The sequence below is a fragment of the Cololabis saira genome, chromosome 3 (assembly GCF_033807715.1).
Source record: "Cololabis saira isolate AMF1-May2022 chromosome 3, fColSai1.1, whole genome shotgun sequence".
NCBI classification, from domain to species: Eukaryota; Metazoa; Chordata; class Actinopteri; order Beloniformes; family Belonidae; genus Cololabis; species Cololabis saira.
The window spans coordinates 39,848,142-39,868,688 of record NC_084589.1 but is presented as its reverse complement, the minus strand read 5'-3'; the positions used below and the strand labels follow the sequence as shown (position 1 = coordinate 39,868,688).

The following is a 20,547-nucleotide window of genomic DNA, read 5'->3' as shown; positions in this document are numbered from 1 at the left end:
CCTCATAACAAGGTAACCAGACTCGTACCACTGGTCAGGAACCAGGCTACTGATGTTTACGTTCAAAGAAAACAGACCATAGATTTATTAAATTCAAGCCAATATTATTCTCATTTATATATCTCTGATCAAGTTTTCAAGGTTTGCCAAAACATGTTAACATTTAATGCTGAAAATAGACATTACTTTTGGTGGTACTTATTTCTGCAGCATTTTCAAGGCGACGGAGTCCAGTCGGCTTTAACACACACACGCACACACACACGCACACACACGCACACACATGCACACGCACACAGTAAGTAACTACGAAGGATGTAAACTGAACTCTGTTCTTTTGATGACACCTACCAAATTACACTGGTACTACAGAACACAAATGTAAATGAAGGGGCCGTCACTCAAAGAGACATCTCTGAATGGCTTCAACTAAAGCAAATGCAATCTTTAACATATGTTTAAACCATTGATTTTGAATTTGATTTTATTTGCTGACTGACTGTGATTTGTCTGTGAGCGTACTGATGCACTCTGGACTCACTAACCAAAATATATATATATATATATATATATATATATATATATATATATATATATATATATATATATATATATATATATATATATATATATATATATATATATATATATATATATATATATATATATATATGTGTAAAAGTTGGATATAAAAACAAAAATTTGTACTATTTCTTTATATTCCATTTCACTTACGGTAAATTAAATTACATGTTACGTTTATACAAGAACGGGTACAGATATAAAAGTACCACTGGGCCCCCATACCACATGTTTGGCACAAGTACTTGTGTCAAATCAATTTTTAGACAATATATATATATATATATATATGTGCTTGGAGTATTTTTGCACAGCACAGATGCTGCATTTTAGTGAAAATGTGTCTGCACGTGATTTTCTTGACAAAAACCTGTCACCACAGCAACGGCTGACACTGTAATTCAATAATTTTCAATGATAAATTATTGAATTAATTTGGGGATAATTTACCTTTTTTTTTCTTCTCATCATTTTAAAAACAAAGCTTTGTTTCAAATCACAGCAAGTTTTTCCTCAAAAGTACTTAATTAGCAGCCCTGTCAGTCAACCTAATTCTTTACCTCTCAAGACAAACACTTTAGATATTAGTTAGTTGATTAGTACTGCCTTTCTTTAAAAAAAACAGTTAATGAATTTCCAAAATGAAAGTGCCATGTGTCAGAATGAATATTTAACAATCATGTTAATGAGTTCAGATTTTCTTTCTGCGTGTATTTGTCAAATCAGGGGATTCGATCCAGAAACCACATTTTTTCTTACCATTGTAGCAAAGAGCGGTTAGGATCTGATCGCAGGTCACATCTTCCCATAGTCCCCCATCGGTGACTACACAGCTTTCTCTTCCTAAATAGTAGTTTGGCTCAGAAGAACCCCAGCTCTGGTAGCCAGTTCTGCTTGTGTCTCCGGTTGCTGACCACCTCCAGGAGTTGGGATCGTTGCCCATGCTCGTTTTCCAGGACTTGGGGTCATCTAAGAGTCCAATCCAGGCCCAGTCATAGGAAAAATCAGCCTGAAGCCTGTTTATGTCGTCCACACTCTCGAAGGTGGCCAGATCAGAGTATTTCTCTCTGCAGTACTGCTGAGCGTCGGTCCAGTTCATCTCTAAGTTAATGTAATGGTACTGGCGGAGAGGGAACTGTGAGCAGGAGCTGAGATGAAACCCTGAAGATTGATGATAGAGGGTTAGTTGTTTTTAAAAAGACATGTGAAAAATACAGTTAAAGTTTAGCTGTTCCTGAATATTCGCAGCCTTCTTATTTGCACCAGTATTGCAGTACCTTTTGACGAGGATAAAATACTACAACTTTTGCAATAATGTTTACATTTTCTGTGAAAAATGATAGTACTCCTGGACATTCAATACCACAATTTCTGTAAAAAAAAACAAACAAAAAAAAACAGGGCAGATGGATAGATGCATGGGGTTGAAATGTTTTGGCCTCAGTTTAGTTCATGGCCAGGTAATCAAACACAAAGCAACTAATGGACGGCTGAACGCCTTAACAATGATAATATTACGATATCCTGAAAAGGAAACAAATCAGTGATTGTCTGGAGCCACAGAATCACGAGTTCTGCTCTTCACCAGATACGAAGGCTCAGAGGCAACCAGTGGTCGAGATATCTACCACATTTATTTATGTTTTATATCTAAAACATAAATAAAAGTTGATGCGACCGACCACGGGCTCTTACCAAGAAAGAGGAGAGTCATCAAACTCACGTGTCGATCCATTTTTGGTTTGACTGCAAAAAAATAAAAAGAGGAAAACAATGACTTTGTGACATTTAATCAGTTTTAAAGCCTCTGTAGTCCTGACGAGGTCAAAACTAGTGACAAGAATGAGATTTCACAGATCTGAAAAGAAAGCTAAAGATAAATACTCACATATGTGTACTATTACTCAAATGTATGTACTCATATGTACTTGCAAATGTGTATTATGGACTCAGGTTTGGTTGGAGGGACCTGTGGAGGACGGAGGAGAGCCCTATTATGATAAAGGTTTATAGGCACCATAAATGTTAAGTGTTTATCAATGCATTCACTGTAGATGGCAGAAACAATGAAATAAAGTAGCTGTGGTCCAAAAATTATCGAAGAACTACCAAGTAAACATTGATCACAAATATCTGCAAATTATAAATTTAATTTTGAACGGATTTTTAAGATTAAAAACCTTCGAGCAGACTGTTGTGTAGATGCTAGACTCTCCAAAATCAACTTTTGTCTTCTCATTCTTCATATACCGGTACCTGAAGATTCTACTGTTATGTTTCACAATCTAATCTCAGCTTGCTTTATTTTTCCCTCTACTTATACTTACATATAAAAGATCAATGTTACTGAACACTTTTGACTATCAATATCTTGGGAATATAGAATAATACTCACAAGTTTGATTTCTGGATGCTGCTGCGATGATCAGACCTCAAGTATGATGTGCACACGGGCAAATGTTGTGACTAAGCTACTTGAGAAAACTATTTTCATATGCAAAGTTTGACTTTGGCGAAAGGCATTCTTTGGAGGTTGTTCATATTCAACTATTTTCAACCCTTCAGCATTTGATGCAAATGTATTAAAAGCACACCAAGTTAGGATGCCACTTGGCACGTGCATTGGGAAGTTTTAGGCCATGTGGGAGGACTTGGGGCAGACTCAGGAAGGTGATTTTCAATTATTTCAGGTTTTATTGGCGACTGACGTGAAAGCACATATCGTTGTCACTCTTCTCAGCGAGCAGTGGGTGCTTCTTTGGGCCCCTCCCCTTCCCAAAGCTCTGACAAATGACCCAACTGCAAACGAACCACACAGGCAAAGCTGACGCTGGCTAATCCCTTCCTGCATTACTCTCAGGATAACAGAGCAGAATCAGAGTTGTGACATTAGAAAAAAAAATCTACGGTATCAAGTTCATCTGTACTTCTAAGCATACTGTATTTAGGGTTCTTTTTTTGTACTTGCTTCTTGTCCTCACACAACTTTATCTCCCCTGCAGCATCCCATTACAGTTACATACAAATGGACAATTATGTAAATTAGGTGATACTGTAAATAATCGCCTTTTAGGATAGCCAATAGAGCTCCGTGACCCGTTTTGTGTACAGCACCATTTTGGCAGGAAAGTCCCGGTGTAAGCATGAACTTCGGAGCGTCTGAGTTTTCCACACATTTAAACCCAAAAGATAAAGAGAACTATGTTGCTAAACTTGAAAGATTCAATATTACTGACCCTTACAAAGCTCCGGGAGTACTTTTTACAAGCATCAAAACCAGAACCAGACCTCCAATATCCCAACATCTACAACTACCTGATCAACTTTCCCTTCACCCTACTCCAGGGATTCTCTTTAAAAAAGCCACAAAAGCCTTGAGGGGGGGTATAAATGGACATTTTATGCCTGGGATTTGTGAACATTCAACTTTGGACATCATTTTACAACACCAACACAGTCAGTGTCGGTTAATGTAATCGGCGTGTTAGAATCAAATGTTACCGGCAGATATTACACTGTTTACTGTGTGAATGAAAACTTTAAGAAACCACTTCCTGCATTAATTTCATATGATAAATAGTTATTATGCAGCTGCCTCTTTAGGGCTCGAGCACTGACAGTGCAAAGGCCTTATTGTATCTGTAGGAATTTTTTTAGTTTTTTTTCTTGTTTTTCTCATTTTTTTCCTCGTTTTTATTTTTCTGACGAAATGAGGGCATTTTTGCCCCCCTAAACGTGCCCCAAAAGTCACCAAATTTTTCACGCAAGCCAGGACTGGCGAAAAATTTTATATTTAATGGTTTGCATTAATGGGCGTGGCCTAATGGCTCAACAGCGCCCCCTAGAAAACTTTGTGCCTCAAGCCCCACAATACGGTTTGACGTACATGCAAGAAAATCAGTACACACCTGTATCATGTTGCAATTTAAAGAAAAGTCTCTTGGCGCCATGGCCGAAATCGAACAGGAAGTCGGCCATTTTGAATTAATCGTGTAATTTTGGCGCAATTTATGCCACGTCTTCGACCGTTAATGCGGCCAAATCGTAACGTGCACCCAGGTGTGTTATACATCAAGATGTGCGTCTCAATCCTGCGACGATGGGCATTACTTTTTTCAGTCAAAAGTGTTACCGTGGCAACGATAGACGCCAAAAAGCGCGCCCCCCCTTCATCTGATTGGTCGATACGATTGATAGTTCCTATTTTCTGCCATAACCTTTGAATGGTTTGACATAAAGAGTCGTGGGTGGTGTCATCGAACTCAGTTTTGAGTCCTTGACTTTTATCGGTGAAAATTGCATGCGCGAGGGCCCGTTCATCGCTGCTTGCAGCTTTAATTTATTATTACTTTTTCTTCAGTTGAGTCATTTACAAAGACTAAATTACCCTCATATGAAAGCATGGATGGTGGCGACGCAACTGCGCATAAAATTGCTTGCGTGCAGTGTACATCTTCCGATATCCGGATGTATGCTTATTTTTCAGGTTACATTTCTGTTTTTTCTGTCAAGATGGGGGGATGAGTGTACATTAATGAGTAATAAAATTAACTTTTTTGAATTTAGCAAATTGCTGCAATGAAACAAAGAAGGAAACATTTAAAGGGGTTTGAATACTTTCCGTAGCTACTGTAATCCTGCAGAGCATGTCTTTGGTCATAGTCTGGGAGGGGCCACTTAAGTTTTTGAAGGAAACATTTGTGTCTTTGTCCGAATGTGTTGGAGTTTGTTAGTCAGTTTTGTGAATGTGTTGCACCGAGCAAATGCTCTATCACAAGAGTCTCTCAGCTTCCCCGTTTGGGATGAAAGGCTTCTATGAATGTTCTGCTAGACTCCGTAATTTCCAAGTTGATGATTGGGTATTGACTTTGCTGTCAACACCTGGATCGGCCCTCTCTGCAAAATACCATGATCTGTTGTTAAATGCCTCAGTGATACAGATTATGTCAAAGCTACCTGGGAAAGATGCCAAAAAAACATGCATACGCAATATTAACAAATTGAAAAAGTACTTCTGCAAAGAAGTGCCCACAGAATCACTGCTGCATGCAGTTGTGCTGCGATAGTAGTGGAGAGCAGTGCACTTGAGCACCAACCCCACTCAGTACATTACAGCAAATATTACCTTATCAGTTAAGCCATCTGTAAAATGAGCAACATGACATGATCGCCTTAACAAACCAATATTCCTGCCTGCTCCATGAACCGAACTACTGTCTTCTTTGAACATGACATAGATGTGGGAAGCACTCACCCCATTAAGCAGCATCTTTACCGCTAATCCCACAAAACATAAACTGATGGAAGATGAGGCAAATGCCCTCTTCCAGAAGAGCCTATCTGTACCCAGAGTTTTCCATGCCTTGTACAGATAAAACCAAGACAGAATCCCCATGTTTATAACAGATTTCTGCAAAGTAAACAGCGTTACAACTCCTGATTCATTCAGATACGGAAGATTGCATGGATAATCTAGGCTCTGCCAAGTATGTCACCAAATTAGACGTGTTTAAAGGTCACTGGCAGGTTCCTCTCACTCCCCATGCGTCCAAAATCTCTGATCATTTTCTTCAGTATTCCACTATGGCCCTTTAAAGACTTACAAAGATGAGTAAATACTTTTTCAACAGGTTTAACAAAAGGCAACAGTTATGTCGATGATGTAATTCCTCACACGTCCACCTGGGAGCACCACATTAAAATACTTGGGCAGGTATTTGTGTGATTCTTTCTGTTTAAATCCAGTCGCGTGTGACTTTGCCAAAGCTACAGTGACATATTTGTGAAGAAAATTCGGCCAGGGACAAGTGAGTCCTGTAGTGCCAAAATATCTGCAATGGCCAAGTTTCCCTCCCGCAACCACAGGGAAAGCTCTCCGTCACCTTCTTGGCAGGTTACTAACAGGGCTTCTGCCACAGTTTTTCCACAGTAGTCGTCCCCTGACTCGTCTACTCAGCCCTGCTGGGGACTGTCTTACATTTTCCTATATTTTAAAGCTGTGTTACGACTTCAGTTAACCCCAGCTGTTTCTTTTATTCCCTTGATTGCTTGGAGGGGATTGGCCCATGTCCACACACCTTTATTACTGCCTTCTCCATTGGTTGCAGCCATCCCATCACCGCTATTGAAGCAGAGCCCCAGGAAACAAGAGGCATCGATCCGTCAGCCTTCGTTCAGGAGGCAGATGTTTGCTCAGCTACAGTCTGCCTCAAAATTGTGACCTGATGATTTTTGACTAGTGCAATGAAAAAAATAAATCTAAGCGCTTGGAAATATAACATATTTAAATCTGTGATATTAACAATTAAAAATTAAGTTTGTTGCTTTACATGAATACATCTAGTTTTGAACTTAATCTGCATTTGTTCAAAAAACAAGACATTTTGCATTTTTTCCTTAACAAGCAGTATTTCTGTAATCCCAGGCAATCATTTCATTTACACACAAACAACAAGCAATGATCTTGTTGTATTTACTTTTCCTTTCACAATTTTAATCTATTGGGCAGATTGACCAACGTTTAGATGAAACATGCTTTATTTGTTTTATGTACAACACAACAGTAAAAAATATCTTGCTTGATCTACTTTAGAAAAAATTATGCAACTTTTTCGCATGAGATTTTTATGTAGATGAAGAAAGACTAGTCTTTGTATAAACTACTTAATTTTTAGTATGTACAAAATTCCTTTGAAAGTAAAGTCAACTTAATTTTGATAAATAAAGTAAACTTAACACAATTAAGTTGACTGTACTTGCAAAATGTATTATTTTCATACATAAAATTAAGTAGTTTATACAAAGACTAGTCTTTCTTGATCTACATAATAATCTCATGCAAAAAGTTGACTTATTTTTTTTAAGTAGATCAAGCACAATATTTGTATCAGTGTGAGTAATTGATATAGATGGTTAAATTTATTAGATAGCGCTTTGTAGCTCTGATACCTTCTGATTTACTTCTATGGTTTTCAGTCGACTGTTCAGTCTGTTTGTTTTAGTTAAACTAGTAGGCCTTTTAAAGGAGCATGAGGCAGGATTGAGGCAGGATTTATGAAAAAAATTCGCATACGTTTTAAGTTTTCTAGTAATAATGTCAGATGAAGCGTTCCAAACCCAAAAGAATGAGCCCTCTAGTGTATCTCTTCGTTGCCTTGAACAGGCTGTGTGCTGCAAAATGTGCTGCAATTCGGGCCCAAATTTCCCGCACTGGGCTGCGGATGTGACGTCACATGACGCTGCATGTGCGTTCTCCCCGTTCCCCCGTGCCAGCTTCGCTGTTGGCTACAGTACCCCCGACGGCCGTCGTGGTGAAGGGTGGCGCTAGAGAGTCTCATTTCTTAAAAGGAGCCTCATGCTCCTTTAAGTACGTTTTTACAACTTTTAGCCCAGAGTTTGGATATTTAGGATTTTAGTTTTGAGTAAATGGTTAAGGCCTTTTGTATAAGAAGTTCTTTTTGTACCTTTTCTTTGGCTTTACAATAAACTCCTGTGATTCACGTTTAACTTGTCATGATTGCCTTTGTTGCGACACCCTGGCAGAGCTGGGTCATAACAAGCTGTAATCAGAGTATGTATGCAAATTATGCATGTGAGTGCAAATATGTATGAAAAAATAATGTCTAACCTTGCGCTCAAATTGTTGTAAATTATATGACAGGCTTTCTATTCTAAATACCTGCACATTTCACATGGAAATTTAAGAATAAATGTAAATTGTAGCGCTTCCAGCGTCTCCAAGCTCACCTTTGTCTTTTCATTTCTCATAAACCTGAGCAAAGATGCTTCTGTTATGTTTTACAGTTTTTCTGAGCTTCCTTTAATTTTTCCTCCATTCGCGTTTGAGTTTACGCGTTCATAAATGCATCAACCACAACCCCTATGTTGTTGATTGTAAAATTACAAATAATAAAAGTGATTATGATCACTCACAAATATATGAAAATGTCACATTTAAATTTTGATTTGATTTTAAGATTAAAAAGCTTTTGTCAGCTTCTCTGAGCCAAAGTTTTGTCTTTTCATTTGTCATAAAGATGCTTCTATGTTTTTTAGAATTGTTCTCAGCTTTATGTTCCTCTGTGGTGATAATGTTGCTTAATGCTTGTCATCAATATCTTGTAAAAATAGAAACTCACTAGACTTCTGGATGCTTCTGTGAGGTTCAGACCTTAACATTGTGTGTGTGTGTGTAGGTGAACATCACATATGTATATGGTACTTGGGAAAACTATTTTCATATGCAAAGTTTGACTTTGAAAGTCATTGATTGTGGTTTGTTTTTTTACATCATTTCCAAAATATTAGTTTTACTGACGGTGGTTAAAATTAACCGTCATTTTAAAGACCATAAAAGCCTCTTTTTTATATTTTTGTTTGGATGAGGGTAATTTAACCGTTTGTGTCTTTAAACGGGATTCTTATTCAGCCCTTCAGAGTTTAATGCAAATGTATGAAAGGTGACTCTTCATTTCAGATGGGTTGGACACCTAGTGAGGTTTTCACCTCCCTCTGAAAGTGTTTTAGGCCATGTAGGAGGAACCAGAGCAGACCTGGTACATACTAGACAGGTTATATCTGTTGGCTTGTTTGAGAACATGGAGAAGGTGACTGGAGGTGTTGCCTGTGGAAGATGGATGGATGGATATATGGATGGATGGATGGATGGATATATGGATGGATGGATGGATGGAATCTCTGCATCAACAGCTGCCTTTTTATTATCAGGCTTAATTTACTTGGAGAGAGAGGCTGCATTGATAACGTTGTCTCTGATGAATTGCTCATAGTTTACAGTATCAACCTTTTAATGCTAAAAGCACACATGTATCAAGAACAGATAATACTGTCCTCACAATAAAAAAGATAAATGTTAAAAACATTGACATATATTGTCTATGAAGTCGGCATCACGTTTTATTTTATCGAGGTACCACCCAATATCCCTTATACATGTAGATCTCAAAATAATCTGTAAAGCTCTTTCCAAATGTTCGGAAAGAATAACCCCTTCTATTATACACGCGGATCAAACAGGTTTTATTAAAGGTAGACATTCTTCTACTAATACACGTCCACTAATTAATATTATAGATTATTCGAATATCAATAAACAGGAAACTACAATTATATCTCTAGATGCAGAAAAAGCATTTGATCGTGTAAACTGAAAATTTCTATTGGCAACTTTGCATAAATTTGGATTTGGCAAATCATTTATTGATTGGATAAAGACATATAGTTCTCCCAAGGCATGCATGAAAGGACAAACAATCAAACTTCTACTAGCTTTAACTTGCAGAGATGTACCAGACAGGGTTGTCCTTTCTCCTTCACTATTTGCAATATTTATTGACCCTTTAGCAGCTGCTATTAGGCAAAACAAGAATATTAAAGGCATACAATGCAAAACCTTAGATCACAAGATAAGTATTTATGCTGATGATGTATTACTCTTCCTCCAGAACTCACAAACTTCACTGTCACAGACAATTGCACTCATAGATAGATTTCTGACTACTCTATCAATTGGTCCAAATCCACAGTTTTGTGTATTAACTGAAATTTACACCCACTACTAAATTACAATCAGGAAACATCAGATATTTAGGCATAAAAATCTACCTTAGTCTGTCTAAAACTAAATTATGTTCAGCTCCTAAAAAAAATAGAAGATGATCTTACCCGATGGAAGGGGTAAGGTTTGGTTTTACCAAAAATAAATAATCTTTTCTCAATGATTCTCTTCAAACCCCCTTCCTCATGGTTTACGTAACTGGACTCATAGGTTTCAAAATTTCTATGGAAAAACAAACCGCATTGTATTAGCTTAATAATGTTACAAAAAACCAGAGACTGTGGAGGTTTAAACTTACTTCCAGTACTACTTCTTACCAATAAGTTACAGTATATCTTAAAATGGAATCTTCTTTAATAAAAATGAATCAGATCAGCATGTGTCAAACACAGTGGAGGTAGCGTCATGGTACGGAAACATGTGGCTGTGAACGGCGTGAGCTCACTGGCGTTTGCTGATGATGAAAGTATCCAGATTAGGGACTGGGCTCTAATCTCTGCTCACATTCAGGTTGAATGATTCAGCCAAATGTTGCGGAACTCACAGGCAGATGGAGGTCCTGAAACACACTGTGAAAACAACTCTGACACTTTTTTTTAAAGGCAAAGAAAATGAATATTCTTCAATGACACAATCAGTCGCCTCATTTCATTCTGAAAGAATGTGCTCTTCATTTACTGAAGTATACATCCAAGTATCAGAAATTACAGTCATGTTCTCATTTGTGTCACTTTAACCAAATATTTTTGAGTCCTTTTTGAAGACAAAATTAGGAACTTTGCTTTAAATGTATGCATTTCCTCAATGGTCTCAGATTTAACCTGAAAGTCTGCACTTTATATAGTATAGTCAGTACTTGAGCTGTAAAAAAAATCAGGGGGGGTGGTGGATTTTATCATATGGGGACAGATAATTTGTGCTGATTACAAATAATATAATATATTACAAATAATAGCAGTGACCAAAACACCTGCAGAAATACTGCAAGAATGACATAGCAGCAGTTAAATGCAGCCTTCTGTAAGCTTTAAATATCCACTGGGCTTACATCAAATACATCAAAAACACAACAATAAAAAACTGTTTTCTGAACTTATCAATATGACTCTGTCCTTCACAGGATAAGTAAAATGGATCACTGCAAAAACTCAAAATCTTAACAAGAATATTTGTCTTATTTCTAGTGAAAATGTCTCATTTTAGTAAAAAAATCTCATTACACTTAAAACAAGACTCATCACTGGAAAAAACAACAATTTTCACCAGTTTCAAGTAGATTTTCACTTAAAATAAGTACAAAAATGTGCATGTGGATGTGCAAGATTTTATTGCTTGTAATGAGAAGATAAATCTTGTCCCATTGGCAGATTTGTCCTACTTATTTCAAGTGAAAATGTACTTGAAACAGGTGAAAATGGTCAAATAAGTTATTTTTCTGGTGTTATTTTTCTGGTGATGACTCTAAATGTTGAAATAGCAGTAAAACCACATTCATTGATTAAATGACATAAGGGATGGAAAGGGGGGATGGCAGTTTTACAGGGGGGCTGATTTTGACTTTATTTTTATTTCAGGGGGGATGCCATCTCCCCTCATCTCGAGTACTGTGTATAGTATATGTAAAATTTGTTTTGATCGTACCTTGCAATTAAAATGGTTGAAGTGGTTTTATCTGTGATGTACAAAAAAAAATAGAATTTTTTTTTCCCAGGGTTGGAATATTTTATTAACTTTATAAATTGTTGTGCTTATCTTGACAAACAGTGCCTTTTGCATATCTGCACAAAAATAGATTGTATTACACCTGCTTTGCGTGCCCTTATTGGATCTGGTGGCATGCCCTGCAGCAAGGCTGCTTTCCCGTCTTTATTCTGCTGAGAACAGCCGTCAGTACCAGACAGAGCTAAGCCTACTAGGCTAAGCAGCCTGTGACGTGTGCAGGATCAATGTCGGCAGATTAGACGCTCAGCAGGCGAAACCAGACAGTGACGTCTGAGGAAAATGCTGCAGGAAAGCAGCTCCGCCTAGTGGCGAAAGAGAGGTAGTGCAACTCAAACAATGAAAACACCGAGCACACAAATCATTCTTCATTTGTTTTTATTCATACTATTTATAGTCTGTTCATCTGATATTTATATATTTCATATATATATATATTTATAGAGCTATGTACATATGGCAGTGGTTGCCAGTAGGATAAGCAAACATCTCAAACAAAGTGAAAACAAGTATCAGAATTCAGTGCTGTGCCCAAAAGTTTGATTTAAAAAAAGAAAACAAGGAAAAAACAAAAAATAGGAGTTTGTTACTTTGTTTCTGCTCCAGAACTTGTGCAAATTTAGTGTTTTTTGCTTTAAGATGCTGATGTCAACTGATCCATTACCAATTATATAAAAAAAAAGAAAAGAAAAAAGAAATGAAATAAAAAACATGCGGTAGCATACAGGCAGTTCCCATGGACATAAACATGTACAGGACATTAAATAGGCAGGAAAAAAAAAATGAAAATGAACATACAGCAGTATTTACATCAAATGAATGACCAGCGCACAGCCAGATAATAGTTGCGTTAAATACAGCCATGCATCAGCAGCGATCGTCACACATTCATCAATAAGTTCTCCGATAGCTTGCCTTCCTCGCCACGCACGAAGCAGTCAGACATGTTTGAAGGGTACAGTATATACGTCGTCTCTCACATTCACCCGCTCATCTGAGAATACACTTTGGAATTAATGGCTTTTGGAGGAAACATGTTAAATATACATATTAAAAAAAAAAATGTCATCAACATAACTGACAGATTAGTTTCTACTTGATCTAATTTCATAAAATCTAAGTCCTCTTTTCTTTCTTTAAAATAGAAAACCAGCTAAACTGAAATCTCTGCCACACATGCATGTGCGTGTGTTCGTGTGCAACAAGCAAAGCTATCCCTTCTATAAATACAGTACTCTTTATACTCTCCTTCTCGACGTAAAAAATAACTTCATACATTCTGGAGACGAACACGCAACACGGTTGGTCAAATAAAGAGGGTGGGAGGCTGTAAGAGGCAGGTCCTGGTGGAGGTTGGAAGGTGGTGGAGGGCATCGCTGCACCCGCGCTGGAAGCCTTCATGGGTGCACTTTGAAGGAGAGCAGTTCCTCCGAGTGCATGTTGTTGAGCGAACGCAGCTCGGGGAGTTTGAGCAGCAGCTTGGTGAAGGTGGTGGCCGACTCGCCGCCGTGATGCTGCATCACCAGGTTTCTCAGCGCCCGGATCAGCTGGTCCTGCAGAGCCTCCACCGCGTCCGTGTCCTGGATCCCTGAGCGATCTGAGCAACAGAGGAGACGCGTTAACGTTGCACGACAAAAAAAACGGCTAAAGTGCTGCGGTTTTGTTTTGAATTGAAAGTGAATAAAACAAAAGAGTGCGGCCTTACCGGCAGAGACGAGCACCACGGCGGTGAAGAGGCTCATTTCGTCGGCGCTGAGCCGCAGGCCTGCGAGCTTCTCGCTGAATTCGCACATGGAGTTGAGCAGCTCGCCGGCGCCGAGCGACCGCAGCGTGTCCAGGCTGTAACGCTTGCCGCTCAGGAAGGTGACGGTTCGCTCGGCCATGTTGAACAGGGAGGCGAATCGCACCATCAACACCTGCAGAGGCAGCGAAGGAAGACGTTAACTCAAGATTTGTGGAGGGAAACACAAGTTGCACAAATTGACTCAGGAGCGTTAATTATTGATTAGTAGAAACTATTTCCCTTCATTTCAACTCTTAATTTATCTCAAAGGTTGCACTCCGTCTCCAGCACGGGCCTCAGGAGCAGGTCGTTAATGTGCAGAATAAAGGAATAAATACTTTTTAAATTGTGTAAACATATGGAATGCTGAAACAGTCAAAATTAATTAAATAATGACTAAATTAAATCATTAAATAAATGTACAATGAAATAAATACAATTGGAAATACATAAATATATAATTTTTTTAATATACAATTAAATGTGTCATTAAATAATTCAATTTTGAATATTTCATTGGATATATATTTAATTATTTCATGGTTCCTGTATTGGCTGAAGCACATCATGAATTTATTTAAACTTCGACTAATGTATATCCAAATAAATATATTCACCATTTAATTATTTAATTGTATATTAAAACAAATTATATATTTATGTATTTCCAATTTTATTTATCTCATTGTACATTTATTCAATGATTTAATGAATTAATCATTTATTTAATGAATTCTGACTGTTTCAGCGTTCCATATACACATGCTGAATCTGTGATTTCCTCCGTCTGTTATCAGAACAAATATTGCTGCTAACGCTGACAGGCTGCCACAGCGGCTCATCTCCAAAGCCGATAAAGTGAGTGTTTGTAAGCCCCTCCGTGCCCTCTCACCTCGAAGGTTCCAGCCTTCAGCAGGCTGACCTGGTCGTGCTCCGGCAGGTTGCGGAAGCCCGGGATCCTCTTGGCGAACTCCACCACCTCCCGCACGGCCGGGGTGAAGCTCATGGAGAACTCCTCCCAGATCTCCTGGCTGGGCTTGCTGGGGTCCACGTACGGCGAGGTGTTCATCGGACACACCTGAAACATCACGGAAACGGAGAAACTTAAACACACTGACCTTTTATAGAGATGTGAATTCAGATAAGGAGTCTAGGCGAGCTACCAGGGCGTGTAAATGTTTAATCACTTACCAGGTGTGCTCTACTTTTGACGCAGCCACTGAGGGAGGTTTGTTGAAGTTCTTGCTGTCTTTGGCCCTCGTCTGACGGGTCGGCGCGAGAGACGCCGCCCAGCTGCTGCGGGAACACGGCGCGCTCTTCCGTGTAAGCAGAGTTCCTGACGTGGCCGCCGCTGTAAGGGCAGCGCTGGTAGCCCGCCACGGCGGCGCCGTTGTTCCAGCAGCTCCAGTTTCCCTGCTGCTGCTCCTCCATGCGGCTGTCGCACCCCGTCTCCGAGGGGACGGCGTCGGGTGACAGCGAGGCCTGGCCCTGCGCCGCTGACCTCTGCTGGCCGAAGGCGAAGGCCTCTTGATGCTGCCTGTTCCCGCTGACGACGGCCTCGTCCTCGCTGCTGTCCGACGCGCAGGACGAGCCCGAGCTGGAGTTGGTGTCCATGGAAACCACAGACTCCGAGTCCTGCGGGCACTGCGGGGAGGAGGGGTTGGAGCAGGACGGGGAGTCGGAGGAGGACGAGGAGGACGAGGAAGACGAGGAGGAGCTGGTGTCGCTGCTCATGGCGTCCATGGACACCTGGCCGTGGCCGTGCAGCATGCTGTGCAGCTGGCTGTTTTTGCTCATCATGTTGTTCATGGCGTTCTGCATCTCCAGCAGCATCCTCTGCTTCTCCCTCTTTGGGATGCGGCCAAATCTCACAGCTGAGGGTGAAAGATCGCAGCCGTTTAGATCAACAATCAAACAGCTGAACAGGAGTCTCTACACGAACAGATCTGAGCGCTCACCGTCTCTGGACATGCCGACGGATAGACACTTCTTGAAGCGGCACTGCTGACAGCGGTTCCTGTTGATCCTCATGATGGTGCAGTTCTCCATCTTAAGACACTTCTTGTACTGGATGTTCTGCTGGATGCTTCTCCTGAAGAAGCCCTACGGAAACAAGAACCCCACAAGGAACGTTAAGCACGTGAGCATGTCCAATGAGGTTTCACAGGGTGTAACTTTGATTTATTGGGCTGTTCTCCGTCTCACCTTGCAACCCTCGCATGCGTGGACCCCGTAATGGAAACCCGAGGCCACGTCACCGCACACCTTGCACAGCAGGACCATGCCGTTGATTTCTGCACAGATAAGAGTCGCCATGGTGAGTGACATGCAGCGTACTTGGTGATGAAATGTGTAAATATGTCGAGAAACTTGATTCCTTACTCGTGATGCTGCTCTTGCCAGACGTGGAGGAGCGGCCGGCCTTTTCTGCGCCTTGGCCGCGTGCGTGGGTCTTGGCCGGCGGGGCGATGTCCACCAGCATCCCCACGGCCCTGCTGGGCAGCGACGGCCGCGACAGGGCCGGCGACACCGACATGTAGCCGCTGCTGCCGCTGGGGCTTTTGCTCAGACAGGACTCTGAGCCGGACACCGAGCTGGAGGAAATGTAAGCGATGACTCCGCCTGCGGACAGGAAGAGACGGATACTTCACTGAGCCTGTCTCAATGTGATCTACAGAGTACAAATGAATAAAAATTATGTTTTTTTTAAGTGAACTTGATTAAACATTAAGCTTGTAAATGCACACGAGTGAAGAGATAACGCCGGGCTGCAGTGTAATAGAAATGGAGACATAAACAAACTGTTCACAGCCGGTACACGTGCCCGTCGTGACACACCCAGGGCGGCCCACGAGGCTCTCCCTGTACGTACATGTGCGTCGTGCCCTGGTTGGCTTAATCACAGCTGCTTTTGACCTGCTTTATCACTGCAAGTGCTGGTTGGATAACACTTGTTACATAACAGGCCCGGGTCTCCGTGCTCTGGGAGTGTGACTTGATGACTGGATGAACAGACAGGGTCACTAAAGCACCAGGGCAACCGTGGCAACGCAACAGGGAAAAGGGAAAACATCCTCTTGTTCTTTTATCTGGTGACATATCTGGCCCTATAACTCTGCTCCCTGTTGAAACTGTTGTTTTTATCCACTATGGGAGTTTTTTACCTGCCACTGTTTCTGTTAAAACCTCATACACATCCTATCTGGTTTTTTTGCATTACTTTTATTTTCCTTCCACTGTATATATTTATATATTTTTTACTTTTTATCCCTCTTTTGCTGCATGTGTGTGTTGTGTTTCCTGCTGCTGCTCAAGGCGAATTTCTCCACTGAGGGATGAATAAAGGAATATCTAATCTAATCAAATCTAATGTTTATGCAGTAATTGCTATGGGGCTTAGAGACAACTTCTGTTGTAATAGATGCTATATGAATAATTTTATGTGTCGATTGGACAAATCAGAGAACCACAAAATTGAAGCTTTAGTCAGCCCTTTGAAAAGCTGCTATAGATTCACCTCTAGGCTTAGGTTGCATTGGTGCAATAGCTTGTATGTTTTATTAATTGAATATTTTGTATATACAAGCAATAGCTTGTATATTTGAAAATATTTGTACATTTTTTGTAAATATTATCCTTTTTTTTTGTGTTTACTATTTTTTTCTCTCTTGTACATACTCTTTTTATATTGCTCTTTTTTTATTATTTAACTATTTATTGGTTATTTCTATTTTAAATTTTTTGTATAAAGTGTGTGTTTTGGCTGCTGCACGACTGAATTTCTCCTCTGGGAGATAAATAAAGTCTTCTATTCTATTCTATATGTATTAAAAATGTATATTTTGTATTTCTTTTTTATACGTTTTATATTGTATTATGTTTTATATGGACCTGTGTCTGCAATAAAGTTGATATATAATAAAATTGAATTGAATTGAAAGATGTGGACAAAATGTTCTAGTAACTATTTTTCAATGTAAGGGAAATAATAATAATAAATAAAAGTGCTATAATATATGTGGAAAGTGTTTAAATTAATGAATAAAGGTGGTGCATATTAAAATACCTACTAATATATATAATATTTAAAAAAAAGATTTATATATTGAATGCATTTATTTGCTTTAGATTTGAGAAACTTGGTATTAACCATTGCTATATATGCAGACAATAAATAAATAAAATAACTACTGTCTCTTAAGGAATACTTCTGTCAAACTAGTTTATTTTCTTCACTTGGGAGGAACAGACTTGGTTTGGAGGACACAGCAGGCTATTACCTAACCCCAACCACCATGTTCTCTTCACCCACCCACACGTGGCCCCGTCACGACTTTCTTCGGAAGCACAGCGTGAGGCACCAGAAGAAAAACACGCCAACAAAACAAATGTAGGTCAGCCGCCGCTCTCACGTGTCCGCTGCAGCCGAGCCGGTGGCAGGCGGATTATGCAATGCGCTACGTCACCGCCGCCGCCGCAGCCAATCAGAGGAGAATTCCGCTCACTCGTGTGCCCGCATGGCCACGCCCCCTCGACCAATCAGAGCGGCGCAGCCCGCGAAGCCACGCCCCTCGACCAATCAGAGCGCAGCAGCTCGGAGCGTGTACACATGGACACATGGCCAGGCTACTCCGGCCATGTGAGCGGGAGCGAGGAAGTGGAACACTGTTGTTGTGTCAAACGTGAATGTAGCACACTCCTGCACACGCTATTATCAATAAAATTAAATCCAACTGAATTGAATTTACTTCAATAATAATTTCATAACGCAAATCCTTTGATTTAAACATTAAAAACGGCTAAAGATGGCATTTAATTTTTTAAAAGGACAATCATTCATTTACCACTGCAGCCAAGTGCCAGTCTGCACATTTTGCACAAAAAGTTGACAAAATTGCATTTGCTTATTCTTTTTTTTTTTAAATCAGTAAGTCATTTAATTTAATTAAATTGTCTCTTACCAGACTTGGCTGTCCCAACGTCCTCTGGCATCTTTATATACTGAGGAAAAACAAAAATATGTAGAAAAAAGAAGATCTCCAACAGTAATAAATTGAAAAAACTGAATCCAGTTATCACAACTGCATTAAAACGTAGGTCAAACTCGGAAGAGGTTGAGTAGAGAAACGTCTGGACACGAGGAAGTCCCCGCTTGTTGTGTTCGACTGCGGGTTTTGTACCGAGGACTAAATGTTCAGAATAGTGGGCTCGCCCATGTGACCCATTTGTCGGCTACGCCCCTCCCACTTTAACCCAGTGACACACTTTCAGCTCCGCGGAGGGGGCGGGGCCAAGCGGCGTAACAGCGGGACGCTTTCAGCACAGCGGAGGGGGAGGGGGCGGGGCCAAACGACGTAACAGCGGGACGGTAACAGCTGTCACGTTGCAGAGCACAACGTGAACGAGGGCTGATCCTGCAGAGCCGTGCAGCCCACAGACATGTACACATGTCTGTGGTGCAGCCGACCGGGTTACTCACATTCATCAGGATGGTCAGGAGTACATCATTTATAATTAAAAAAAAAACAAAAAAAAAAACCTTTTGCATACATTTTAGACAAGGCAAGGCAAGTTTATTTGTAAAGCACAATTCAACACAAGGTAATTCAAAGTGCTTTACATACATCAACATTAAAAGCAGCAAGACACAATTTTTATACACATATACATACACACACACACACACATATATATATATATATATATATATATATATATAAATATATATATATATATATATATATATATATATATATATATATATATATATATATATATATATATATATATATATATATATAAAAATTATATATATATATATATATATATATATATAAATATATATATATATATATATATATATATATATATATATATATATATATATATATATATATATATATATATATATATATATATATATAAAAATTATATATATATATATATATATATATAATTTTTATAGTGTATATATATTTATATTGCCTGTTTCTTATTTTGTTTTTACACAGCCTTTTACATGTGTGCACTTTTATGGAGCTGCTTTAATTAAAGAGACAATTTAATTAAATTAAATGACTTACTGATTTAAAAAAAAAAGAATAAGCAAATGCAATTTTGTCAACTTTTTGTGCAAAATGTGCAGACTGGCACTTGGCTGCAGTGGTAAATGAATGATTGTCCTTTTAAAAAATTAAATGCCATCTTTCATTCTTTCATTATATTATTATGACAATAAAGGCTTTCTATTCTATTGCTATTTCTCTCTCTCTCTCTGTGTATATATACAGTATATATATATATATATATATATATTCAATGTAAGGGAAATAATAATATATATATATATATATATATACATATATATATATATACACACACACACACACACACATATATATATATATATATATATATATATATTATTATTTCCCTTACATTGAATATATATATATATATATATATACATATATATACACACACATATATCTATATATATACACACGCATATATATATATCATTCAAAGTGCTTTACATCAACATTAAAAGCAGCAAGACACAATCAAACAGTAAATAACAAATAAGATGAAATAAAATGATAAGAAAAGAGGTAAAATAATAAAAAGCACAAGTTGTTCAAAAGTAAGGCCAGCAGAGTACAGCAGGTAAGTATTTAATTTAATAGTACGCTTCAGTAAACAGTAATGTTTTTAGCCCTGATTTAAAGGAGCTGACAGTTTGTGCAGACCTCAGGTCTACAGGAAGTTTGTTCCCCCGGCGAGGAACAGATTATTAGAACAGAATATTAAGAATGTGGTAAAACTCATCTCGAGGCACCACGTGTTCATGCACGAGCCACAGGAGACTTCCCACACAGAACAAAAA

At 39.0% G+C, this 20,547-nt stretch overlaps 1 protein-coding gene across 2 annotated transcripts; it reads right to left on the bottom strand.

Annotated features, from left to right (window-relative positions):
* Positions 1-12,239: 12,239 nt before the first annotated feature.
* Positions 12,240-18,832, bottom strand: nr1d2a (nuclear receptor subfamily 1, group D, member 2a). 2 transcript variants are annotated; one of them, XM_061717487.1, is made up of 8 exons: positions 18,623-18,832; positions 16,044-16,332; positions 15,867-15,955; positions 15,620-15,764; positions 14,853-15,535; positions 14,554-14,739; positions 13,584-13,794; positions 12,240-13,475 (listed from the first exon to the last, which is right to left on the bottom strand). In XM_061717487.1, exons 2-8 carry the CDS (start codon positions 16,195-16,197, stop codon positions 13,276-13,278), a joined length of 1,668 nt encoding a protein of 555 aa, XP_061573471.1. In that variant the 5' UTR covers positions 16,198-16,332; positions 18,623-18,832; the 3' UTR covers positions 12,240-13,275. The 2 variants fall into 2 exon arrangements, with proteins under 2 accessions (XP_061573471.1, XP_061573470.1); XM_061717486.1 differs by having other exon boundaries at positions 16,044-16,283.
* Between the last annotated feature and the right edge of the window lie 1,715 nt (positions 18,833-20,547).

Coding starts and splice junctions, on each gene's coding strand:
- nr1d2a (XM_061717486.1), bottom strand. CDS start 18,653: ATGCCAGAGGACGTTGGGACAGCCAAGTCTG. Junction 15,765..15,866: donor ACGCATGCGAGGGTTGCAAG/GTGAGACGGAGA, acceptor TTGTTTCCGTAG/GGCTTCTTCAGGAGAAGCAT. Junction 15,536..15,619: donor CGTCGGCATGTCCAGAGACG/GTGAGCGCTCAG, acceptor TTTCACCCTCAG/CTGTGAGATTTGGCCGCATC.